Genomic DNA, 13,090 nt, shown 5'->3' on the forward strand with positions numbered 1-13,090 from the left:
TGCGTCCTGGAGGCCTCCTTATCAGATGCCCAGGCCACCTCAACTGACTATTTTAAAATAGAGGGAGCAGTGGTTCTAGTTCGAGTCTCTCTCGGATGACCTTGCTTCGAACCTAATTCTAAGCAAGAGCCCAGGCACCCTATGTAGAAAACTCGTTTCATCCACTTGTACCCACAAGCTTGTTCATTCGGTCAATGACCACTGTTCGAGACCACTGGTGAGGGTAGGGATTGACTGGTATACAGAGAGCTTTGCCTTTTGGCTTAGCTCACTTTGCCATCAGGGATCAGTGCAGTGTCCGCATAACTGCAGATGGGGCCCCGAATACGCCTGTCTAGATCTCGCTCCATTCTTACCTCACTTGTAAACAAGACCCCAAGATACTTAAACTCCTCCACTTGGGGCAGGATCTCAAACCCAGCCCAGAGAAGGCTCGCCACTGTGTTCCAAATGAGAACCATGGACTCAGATTTAGAGATGCTGGTTCTCATCCCTGCCGCTTCACATTTGGTTGGGAAACCCTTCCAGTGAGAGCTGAAGGTCCCGGTCTGATGAGGCCAACAGGAACAGGTCATCTGCAAAGAGTAGTGATCCAATACCAAGTCCACCTAACTGGACCTCATCAACGCCCTGGCTAATCTTAAAATTCTGTCCATAAAAATTATGAACAGAATCTGTCACAAAGGGCGGCCCTGATAAACACTTTTATACTTAAATACTGTATATCTTGTACAAAACTATGACCAGTACATATAAAATGTGTGTCATCTCGAGGTCTATCCAGATGGTTGCTCAGCATCAGCCCATAATCCCAGTAATAATGGCACATGATAAATACTGTAGTTAGATTGCAAACCCTATGTATTTGTTATTGAGAAATTAGACAGAAATTGAGAAGATATTAGAAGTCAAAGGTCTTACAAAGACCAATGACTTAATTCGAACGAAGCTTAAACATAAGAGTTGTGTAGGATTTCATTATCCACAACCCTGTAAAACTCTCATAGTAGCCAAATATAATACTTAACAAGTAATTGCATATGAATCCAAAACCGATGCCTTGCAATGTTAGAGTTAGTTAAGATTTGAATGTTCTACGCAATACATTTTTATCAACTAGACACTTCAATTTCCAACCATTTAACCAATTTGCCATTTCAGCTTCAAAAAGCTATTAGTGGTGGGACTACAGGAAATCCACTGACCAATTCTTCAACCACATAAGTGCATGAGATCATTTACATGCATTTGTTTGTCCACACAAACAAACAGCCATGCTATGAATTTACTCGGCACAACTCTATTAGGAGGAACAATGTAGATATTTAATTGTAACGTGAATTGATCAGTACGATTGAAATGTACTGTTATGGGTTATTATGGTCACTAATGGATAATTGAGGATGTGAAGCTGATATGCAATGATGCGTGTTGTGGAGTTTTTGAAGGTTAAATGAATGAAGTTCTCAAAGCAGTTCATTCATTATAAAAAATCCTCTTACGCTATAAATGACTCATGAGTCCCTCCCTGAATGGAAAAGAAAAACTGCTCAAAAATGCTGTGCTGGTTTCAGTGTAGTAATGCTGATAATGCATTGAAGAAAAAGATTCATTTAACACAAAATAAAGAATCAAAATGTATTTGATTGAAAGATAACAAAAGACATATTGAAAAAAGGACATTTGTTTTATTTGTTCAGTTGTGATGTAGTAGATACTGTATGTGAGGATGAGAAACCTGTGCTTGATATAGCAACTAAATATAATACTTTTTCACATTGGTTTTTGAAAGCATGTTCAAAGTTAAATGTATTTGAACCAGTATCTTTAACTGAAATCTTTTCTTTTTTTTTTTACAATAGTTAAAGGTACAGGTAGGATTTAATGTATATTTACTGAATAGCCTATAACTATGATCCCGGTTAGAAAGAAACCAATTTTCATTTTCAGTGTTCAAGTTTGGATAGCAAACTATCAATGTCAACAATTATTCGGAGACTTCAAATATTAGTAATAATAATAATCACAATCGATTTATTTTGCACATGGGTTCTCTCTGAGATAATCCAAAAAGGACAAGATCGGAAATGATGGTGTTTGTAACGGGACAGCGTGTGGAGATGAAATTGAAACAGACAACCAATGAGATTCATAAATCTGTGTAAGCGCTTTGTGACCCTGGTCTGGAAATGCGCTCTATAAATATAAACTACTTACTTACTTATTTACTCCCATACAGAGAACAATGTTGTGCTAATCTTTTGAAAAAAAACATATAAATGTTAATAAGAAAGCCTTTTCTATTTGACATTTATATTTTTGATTAAATTGTAACTTCTCCTCAAATTCATCAGATTCACTGCTAATGTTTATAGTACAACTCTGCAGCAGAGATTGGTTCATAATCTCATTTACAGATTCGTATTTGGATCCTGCTGCCCCTGTCACAGCAGAAGACCGTATAGACCAGAGGTGGGCAATTAAAAGTCTTCAAGGGCCACATTCAATTCTGTGAATGTTTTTAGGGGCCGTAGAGCAAAAATAAAGACGGGAAAATCCATAAAAAAAGGACATTTGTCATTAGGCCGTGTCATTTATTAAGCTAAATAAGATGCAATTTTATTCTTGTACATACAGTATGAGCTTTTTTCAAACATTTCTTCAACTAACTAAAAAAAATATTTTGACATATATACATATATATCATATATATACATATATGATATATACTTAAAAAATTACACACAAAAAGGAGGGTAAAAGTAAATAAGTCTTATGTGGAAATGTAAATGAATAACAATTACAAAATACACTTTTTAATGCATTAGAACCACTTATACATGATCATACATTGACATTACGAGGGCCGCATAAATATAGTCAAAGGGCACTTTGCCAAGGTCTGGTATAGACTTCAGGTCAGGTTCTGCTCGAGGTTTCTGCCTGTTGAAATGTAGTTTTTCATTGCCACTGTAGATCAGTCTTTCTCTTTTTTAAACGTTATGGTTCTTATCTAAACCAAAAAGTGTCTCAGTAACTCTGCTAGGATTCGACACAAATAAAATATAACCAAATGTTTTGGGTAAAGAAAGAAATGTGTCATAACGGCGGGTCATTCCTTCTGTGTGAAGTCGCCCTGCAGCTTTTTCAAAATGGCACAAAACCGTGTCAAGTTTGAAAAAAAGGGTGACAGATTACCCTTCCTGTCCAGCCTTGTCAACGCTCACCTCTGCTTATGACGGACTAACATGCTGCAGAGGAAAATGTCAGCCTCACCAGCGAGACGTGTGAGTTAACCGTAACACCTGCAGCATAGTTGTGCACAGTGATGCTGGTTTGCTGGGAGAAAGATCAAAATGATGATTCTTTAAAAATCAAAACGACAGGTTGTGGTTGTGAAGTTTATCAGTGAAGTATGGATGGAAGGCAATCGCACTTCAACATCTCATACGGTGAATCATTCAAAAAAGTCAAATTGTTTTTAGTCCCAAGTTTAACCGCCTTAACCCAGATATTTGTCTTTGTTTAATTTCCCTGCATATGTGTTTGTCCCTCAGCTTGTGCATGTTTACTAAATGCCATGGGGTGTTAGGCTGAGCTGTGAATGTGTGACTCAGATGATGTGGGAAGAAGGAAACGAAAACTGCGTCTCGATTCCTTAGGCCTATAAAAAGAAGGATATTTTTTCCCACACCTGCGATTTGTTTGTGTATGAACCAGTGACTTCTGCGTACAATTTTGCTCTGTTTTACTTAATTTAGCTGAAATGAAATCAGTGATGCTGCTAAAAAAGATGGGATTACAGCTCCAGTGAAGGTTTATAATATGAATACAGAAAAAGCATTTTAAGCAATAGGTCATACAAGATGCCAAGAACACAAAACTACAAAACTGTAATGTTTTATAAATACCATATGATTGACAACATGCCTTCTGTTAGTCACTCATTAACTAATAAAATGCACTACCTAATATTTTGTGTAGTACTTATACTTAAATATTTACTCCTCAGGTATATATATATTATAGAATATACAGAAAGAAAAAAGAAAAACTGGTACCAAAAATGGGACCTAATGGCTTTAATTCCTTCAAGAAACATCTCAAGACATTTTTATTTGTGCAGGCTTTTCCTTGATTTTCTATAACTCCTGTGTTGTTCTCGGTGTTATCTTGACCTTTTAAGTATATATTTTATTGAGTATTGTTTTGATTGTTTAAGCGCTTTTGTGTCCCTGATCTGGAAAAGTACTCTATAAATATAAATTCTGTACTTACTTACTTAAATTACTTTAATTGGTTGTGTTTTAACTGACAAAATCTTTTTTAAAAGAGCTGTTATGGGGCATTAAAGTTTAATTGAGGGCAGCAAAGAGACCCTTGCTGAACTGGAATGTCTATGTGTCTTTCCACACATACAGACTCTTGAAGACAGACTGATAGAATCCTTGCCTTACAGTATTGGGGCAGTAATTCATGCAAAAAGGGCACAAATCAAGTACTTAAGGAAGATTACAACTTTCAGAGGGCCAACATTTCTCTGTTTAAAATCCCATTACTTTTAATTGTATGTGATATTTCTTTGAAATTTTCAATTTGTGGTTTTCATAAGATGTAAGCCATAATCATCAAAATGATATCAAATATATCTTGAGTTCCATGTTATGAATGTCCTACATTATCCTTTTATTGGTTATTAGGTCATACTATGTTTGTAAGTTTATGATAATAATTATCTTCAATGTTCTGCACAGCATTTTCAAATCAACATTGTAGCTTCAAAGCGAGTGCACTCGACTCGTCTCCAAGGTGATGGCAAATTTTCACGTATCAGTGCATACAAAAATCAATGTAACGATTATCTCATTATTTTTAGGAACTCATTAGCAAAAGGCATCGGTTTGTTTTTCGATTCAACACCCCGTCTATGTTATTATTGACTTCCCTCCCTGCAGACATCTTTACGTCTCTTCCGCCCCCTGCACTTCAAGTGTCACGGTTGTGTCCTGTGGGGTGGGCAGGGGGAGCGAAGGGGGGTTCTGGAGCTGGCACCGCATGATGTGAATTGTCTGCCTAAATACCAAGAGGAGAAAAAAAAGTCTGACTGCAGCTGGGCGTGGTTGTGCTGTCTGATGTGATGTTGTGGCAGTTACACAAGAAGAGCAGCGAGTGAACTCAGTCACCAGTCGCTCCTGTCCTTGTCTGTTCTCTGGCTGTGTTCCAGTGTATTTGCGTCTTCCTCCGACAGCGTTACCTTGCTTCTACTCGTGGACTAAGAGGTGGTTAGCCTCTTGTTTTAGTGGCCTTTTGACCCTCGTCTGTTTGATGATATAGTGGATCTTCTTACACTTAAGTAATGATTTCATGCTAGGGCTGCATGATACATCGAAAAAATATCGATATTGCGATATTGGCTCGTGCGATATGCATATCGAAAACATGTGCGATAATTAATATTTTTTTTATTGTATATATTAAGAATTTCTTAAACTCGTACTACGACCAATCAGTGTCAAGTTCTGTAAAGTTGTCAATTTGTACTTCTAAGTCTCGTTGTCGTTTACATCTCTATCGGTCTGTTAGCTGTGTGGCGCAGCTTGCTAGGCTCGGTTGCTATGGCGACGCGTCCTGCTGGCGCGCTGACTTAGCACGGCTCAGTATATACACAGAAGCAAGACTAAGTTATGAGCGCTACTCAAACGCAAGTGATCGAGTCAGCGTCGGGATTTATAATTGTCTTTGTGATGTCGCGACGCACCAGCGGCTCCTCTCTGATGTCGATCAGTTTCACTGGAAACCGATGCAAGTCCTGCAAAACTGAGCTTTATAAATGATTTTTTTCTCCGATCATGTTGGCACCGAAGCGCGGAAATAAACGAAAGGCAAAAATCGCATTGTTTACCTTCTCTAAACCCCGGACCTCCCCTTCAAGTGTACGTGGCTACATTTTTAGGTGAAAGAAAAGAAATATCGCATTAACATCGATATCGCAATTCAAGACACCAATATCGAATATATCTCACTTATTTCCAATATCGTGCAGCCCTATTTCAGGTGAACATTGTAACCATGGAGTAGCAGAAAACTGTCCTACAAAAATGTTTTTTTACATAATGTTTAATTCTATTTCTATACATTTTTAAAGGGCAACTAATGTGTTTTGATTGAAGTGTGTCTTAAATAGATCTCGGATCTCGATTGTACTCATCAGTATGTGTCTCCGTGCCATCAATCCTGGAAGTGTCCACTTCCAAGGGACTTGTTGTATAAACAAAGCGGGTTGGGATTACAGCTGGCTAGAATAGGAGTGAAGCCATTATGACTAATAATGGCTTCACTCCTATTAACCCCTCTTTCGCTGAGATTTGATAGGGGATAAAAGTAAATGCTTAAAAGATAACTGATTATACAGATAAATGTAGGGGAGGAAACATATTGCAGGAAAGTAAATCGCAATATGGGTGTAAATGATCATCTAAATTGTAGATTTAATTCTCTCCTGGTCTTTTGTGTTTCGATTCAATAAATAAATACAAATCACAATCACAAACTATCTTAATTTAAAGTCAATGACTCATTCAAAAGTAAAGTAGATATTTTTAAGAGGTAATAAATTAAAGCCATGTTTTTTATTCTGAAGTTCAGTTTGTATCTTGCAATATTTAAGATGGACTTGTCATATAACTTGTGGTCTGAAGTTGCGGTCGGTGAGAAGATATCCAGCAACCCTTACGTTTTTAAGAGTAGGCGCCAAACGATGGACTTCAACTTTGTACGAAGGTCACATCACATGTAAAAGTAAAACACTAAATCAATAGCACGCAATACCTGGTCTAGCTTACCTCACTGGTTTCTGTCCGGCTGTCTTCCAGAATGAGATAACAAGACGGGATCTTGTTAAAGTGCATGGTCACAACATCGACTCTTGAGAATGTAAAGATTGAAAAGGCTTCAACGGGTCCAACCACAAACTTGTATGAAATTAAAATGTATTGGTAGTAGTGGCCTCCATGCTTTTTCTTTCAGACCATATTCACACTGTTTTCAGACTTATGTTACGTTGACTTTCTTGCTTCAAGATCAAGACACACTCAAAGGCCTTCTTACACCAGCATTTTTCAGTTAATGCTAAGTGTTGCTAGTTTTCCACTCGAGCGATATCTTTCTCATCGCCTCACATTTAGGAGCTACAGACTATAATGAGGAAGTGCGACAACCATGTCTGGGTGCGCTCTGCCTGCATGAGGAGGTATTGTGTTTCAAAAGATGCCTTGTCACAGTGAAATCACAGACTTATGATAGGAGGATGTCGCTGCCCCAGTTCCAGTCTTGCGTAATTATGTAATGCTTGAGTACCTGCAGCAGCAGCAGCAGCAGCAGCAGCTCGACAACTTGTGAATGTAAAACTGCAGTTCTGACAGAAACATCCTCCTTTCAATTTTTACCCTAGCAAGTTATTCTCATCCGGAGCAGTTTTCTCGAATGTTTTTCGTATTTTATTAATCTCTAACACTCGTGGGTTTCCATCTCTTATTCACTATTTCTTTCCAGACACCTCTTGCGATTCCTTGTTGTTTCTCTTTTAATTAAAGCCACTTGATAAGTGACGGTTTCATAGAGGACATTAAAACTTTATTATATCGCAAAATGAAGACGGCAGATCTTATGTAACAGATGAACCTAAACAAAGTGGTTTCCATACATCAGTCGGCGAGGCGTTAAACATGGCAGCAATGTGGACGATAACGTAACACAGCCGCTCACGTACAACACGCTCTGATCCACTTTATTCTTCTCTCTTTTCATCTGCAGAAATCCAAGCTCCACGCTGCTTTGCAGGAGAAAAATCGCCTGAACCTCGAATTGATCAGCTGTCACCTGAAGGCATCCAAGTATGACCAGGTTTGGCAGCAGAGTGTAATGCACAAACACACGCGAGCACAGAGTGATATAAGAGATATCTTACCTTCTCCGAACGAGGGCTATAACATCCATCAAATGTTAGCTGTGATGCATCTGAAGCGATCAATACACCTGATTTTTACAAGCATCATTTTTCATCATGGGGATTTTTCTCCTTTGGATGAGATACTGGTGTTTTTTAGGGTTACATTTGAGGTCTAGTCAAGTCTAGAATCATTTTAAATCGCTGTGTTACAAATTTTCTGTTGTGGTCAAGTCACCAGTCCGTTGCTTGATCTTTGGGAGGAAATAGGAGTATCTTTATAATATAATAATAATTGTTAATATTACTTACCTTGAACTTTAGCTAACATATTTAAATGTTTGAGAAGAAGGGTACGAACATTTAATTGATATTACATTGTAAAAATACATGATTAACCCTTTTATAAACTAAGGGTCAAGTTGACCCAAAAGCCCGGACAAAAAACTTCAACACAAGGGATACATCAAACACATTTGTTTCCGGGGGCCTTCGGGTCACCTTGACCCAGAAACAACACAAGTGATACAAAAAAAACACATTTATTTTTGGGCCTTTGTGTCACCTTGACCATGAGATAACACAAGTGTTAAATATTTTCTTCTACAAGTGTGGAAAAGCGAGACAGCATAAATATTTTGGTGATAAAAAGCGAGACTAAACGTGGTTCACGAAAAGAAAAACAGTTGAATTTGTCAGATTTATATGTGGCATTAATTTTGTTTAAACAAACAAAGTACAGTGTGCTGTTTTCCAGCTGTAAATCCAAACACAGCATTCTTGAGCACATGGTAACACTATTAGTTTAATCAAAAGTTTGAAATGGTGTTTGCAAATGTTTGTTGTTTTTTTTTTGTGTAAAAATATATATTAAGAGTTCCATTGCATTTTTTTTGTATTCTGAGCGTTACCTGTATACAATAAATATCAGGGAAGTAACAAATTACCGATATGAATCGGAAATCGGTTTTGATTGAAAAGATTGGACCGATCTAAATGTACCATGAATCGGTCGATGCCCCGATTAAATAGTTATGAATTGGTTTATTATATCAGCTAGAAGCCCCGCTTGCTTTTCTTATTCTCTCTCACTTTCCTGAGAAAGCGTAACTTTGCTGATATAGTAACAACATCAGTTTTTAATGATCATCGGCACAGAACTTTGACTCCTCGCTCCCCCTCCCTCACCTGTCTCAGTCTTAAAGGAACAGTAACACGCACAACAATGTTATAGAATTTTACTTTAGTTTGTACAAAAATGTTATTTTTTAAATTTGTGCTGACCTGAAAAAAAAATCAGAAAAATGAACTATAATTACTTTCAACCTACATTGAAAATATTTCATATTTTAAGCAAGTCTGTCAGTTAAAAAACTGTTCATATATATGTCCACTATATTTCTAATTAAACATAGTTATAAATACTCTGACGCAGCATCTCTCCAGTGATTAGACTCAAATTAGTCTTCAAAGCCTTCGCCTATTTCAAGAGCCTAGTTTTTGTGAACTTTAAGTACCCGGCGTTATCTTCAATTTACCTTGTGTGCTCGGATAATTAATAAGATGATTAGTGTCAGACGGAGAAACGGGTCCCTGGTAGCCCGATGTGGCCACCTTTAGAGGGAAGCGCCGTAGCTTAAGGATGCTGACTGATGGAGACAGCGAGAGGCGAGAAACGCCGGCGTCAGCAGCTCTGTCTCATCAAAGCGGAATACAAACATGCTGATTAATTTACGCGTCAACTCTATCTGCTTCCAGCAACACTTTGAATATTTGCCTTAAAAATGACTGCTTTGGTTAAAAAAAAAAAAAAAGTAATCTCAAAGAGACACATTTTTTCTTCTTCTCATACACGTAGGTACGATCTGACTACGAAAAGCTGAGGAAGACTTTTCTCGTGGTGAGCCAGGAGAGAGCGACGGCACAGAAACAGAGGAGCGAACTTCAAGACAAGGTGGAGAACCTAGAGCAGGTTCTAAAAGTAAGCAACACTCTCAAGTGTTGAATCACAACTTCATCCATCCACATCCATCCATCACTACCCATCCATCCATGTCTGTCCATGCCCATCCATCCATCCATGTCTGTCCACGCCCATCCATCCACATTCATCCATCCACATCCATCCATCACTACCCATCCATCCATGTCTGTCCATGCCCATCCATCCATCCATGTCTGTCCACGCCCATCCATCCACATTCATCCATTCACATCAATCCACAGTTAGCCATCCATCCGTCCGTCCGTCCATCCACCCGTCTGTCCGTCCATCCATCCATCCATCCATCCATGTCTGTCCACGCCCATCCATCCACATCCATCCATTCACATCAATCCACAGTTAGCCATCCATCCGTCCGTCCATCCATCCGTCCATCCATCCATCCATCCATCCATCCATCCATCCATCCATCCATCCATCCATCCATCCATCCATCCATCCATCCATCCATCCATCCATCCATCCATCCATCCATCCATCCATCCATCCATCCATCCATCCATCCATCCATCCATCCATCCATCCATCCATCCATCCATCCATCCATCCATCCATCCATCCATCCATCCATCAATCCATCCATCTGTTCATTCAATCCCTTCATCCATCTGTTCACTCAATCCATCCATCCATCCATCCATTTATCCATCCATCTATCAACATCCATCCTCATCCATCCACCTATCCATCCATTCATTCATTCAATCCATCCATCCATCCTGTCTTCTATCATCTATCCATCCATCTTTTCATTCAATCCATCCATTTATCCATCCATCCATCCATCCATCCATTCGTTTCGCTCTTTAGGGTAGAGTACCGTATATACATGTATTTTAACGTCACTACAAAAAGTAAGGATTTTGTTTATTTATCTACAGAGCTCAGTAAACTGGGAGAGACTTGAAGTAGATGGTTGCTCCTGGACATTAGAGAAACCAGCTAATATAGCTTGCGAACTCAAATCCACAATTATTTTTCACACAATCATGAGTCATTATTAAAGAATAAGAAACTAACTTGGGTAAATACCTCTGTTGGTCAGTGACAAATGATCATATTAAATCAGCTATTGTGTGTAAATTGAACTTGCTCATACCAGTGTGAATGCAGGTCAGTTTCTTGACAAAAGAGTAAAAATGCAGATAGTGACTCAGAGAAAGAGAGAGAGAGACAAAAGAAAGAAGCGGTTTGGATCAGTAAAAGCAGCTTAGGTTGGCAGTTCACATGCATGTCGCGCTCAGATCCTGATGAGGAAACAAAGCTGTTGGCGACATTGTGTGTTTGCATGCGACTTAAAATAAGACATTATAAAACATTGATTGTACTGCGTCGCTGCTGCATATATTCTTATTTCTGCACCAAAGTGGGACGAGTTACAGAAATGGAAGAGTGTCAGCTAAATTAAGATCAGAGCCTCCTGGACATGGAACGCAGTGAAAGATACCAAATCAAAGAAACTCTTTCTCATCATTTAAACAAATCTTTTACACATCGCACAGCAAGAGAATTCCTTCTTCATCCGAACTGTGACAATAAATTGTCGTCCAACCGACCTCTAGCTGAACTTGTTATTTTTTCTTTATTATTTTATTAACCTCTTCTTAGTATTAATATTATTATTGGATATTGAATTCTTACCCAGATTAATGAAATCACACAAGATCCCGGCAATGACTGAGGACGAGAGGATACAGCCGACTCCAGCAGATTTTAAAGCTGATTTTTTGTTACATTTTTGTTTCAACACAAAAGAAAGCCGTTACAACTTCGTCAAGAGTCATGTGTAGCTGTAACTCTGTTGACACCAGAGTCAAGTACTTGGACAATACTACAAATAAATCACAGTATTGCAATATACCACAATATACTGTATCAGATTGTGTATTGTGGTGAATAATGTATCTTTGTTTTAAATATGTTTTAGATACATATTTGTTTTAATACGAGTGTGTGTATATATATATATATATATATATATCCCAACCAGTAAATTAATTATGTTTGTTTTATATTTTTGCTTTACTACAGTACCTGTATCTTTGATAGACAAGTAAACCAAATCTTCTTCTTTACTCTACTCTTTGCCTTCAGTTGCGATCTGTAGGTTATTCAGCTGAAAGTTTAGTTTTTTTTCTCCAATCTCATGGCTTCTCTGCGATATCAATAAATAAAACTCACAATTCTGAAGAGTCAAAGAGGTTTTCGAGTTTACGCCGCTTTCCATTCATCAATCTTTCTTCAGAATACAAAAGCAAACTGACAGACAAAGTCCAGCGACAGACTCGCTCCAAACCTCCTCCTCCTTGTGTCTGTTATTGATCGTTTGACAGCGAGAGGACCATGTTGTTATTGTGAAAGAGAAGTGACTTGGTCCTCAGAAAAATCAAGGAGGATTTTAATATCAGTCGCTTTTAAAAGTAATTTTACGGTAAAACTAGAGTAAGAAAGAGAACACACAAGTCAACATGACCACGTCTCTGCCTAAAGAGCTGCTGATTTGATTGGCTGCTCGGATATTTGCCGTTTGGTTTATTCATTTGCATGATAATTTAATCACAAGCTATTTTTAGTTCGTTGTTCCTCTTCAGACGCAAAACAATTCACGGTATCCCTCTCTAAAAAAAATGATCCCCTGGGTCAGACGGCGTTTGTTTTATTTTTCTTCATATATTTGACTAAAGACGCTGACCCCGTGAGGTCGTGGAAAGTTGAAGTCGACTCAATAGGGACTTGTTCGGTCGTCTGCTGCACACCGTCTCCCTCTCGGTTATGTAAAGCAGCCGCTGCCTGCTCAGGACAACCTCAAAGCTGCTCCACATGAGGTAAAGAGGCTTTTCTTCTTCTCCAGTAAGAGAGATGATGGAGTGACTATGAGGAATGTCAGAGCTTTGCAAGCTGTCTTTGCTTCTTAAGCAGCCGGAGGAATCACATGGCTGCGGCGAGATGTGGCAGATGATCAACTCTTGAGCACTACAAGCTCCAGACTGTGCTGAGCAAAGGATATAATGAGGTCCAACGGAAAGGAAGGATTGAATTATTAACACCATTCTTGTGACTTTTGAATACATGCATATACTTATCAATGCAAAATGTGTGTTTATACAATATGCATATAAGTGCATATAAGGCAATTTGCC

The 13,090-nt window shown here is 38.4% G+C and overlaps 1 protein-coding gene across 1 annotated transcript in view; it reads left to right on the plus strand.

Annotated features, from left to right (window-relative positions):
- Positions 1–13,090, plus strand: part of rimbp2a (RIMS binding protein 2a) — a 69,454-nt gene that overhangs the window by 28,329 nt on the left and 28,035 nt on the right. The window contains exons 4-5 of the mRNA XM_087791340.1: positions 7,813–7,902; positions 9,804–9,926. Of these exons, the coding sequence (XP_087647466.1) occupies positions 7,813–7,902; positions 9,804–9,926 (213 nt within the window). The remainder of the gene's footprint in view (positions 1–7,812; positions 7,903–9,803; positions 9,927–13,090) is intronic.

The sequence above is a fragment of the Callionymus lyra genome, chromosome 5 (genome assembly GCF_982586985.1).
Source record: "Callionymus lyra chromosome 5, fCalLyr1.hap1.1, whole genome shotgun sequence".
Taxonomy (NCBI): Eukaryota; Metazoa; Chordata; class Actinopteri; order Syngnathiformes; family Callionymidae; genus Callionymus; species Callionymus lyra.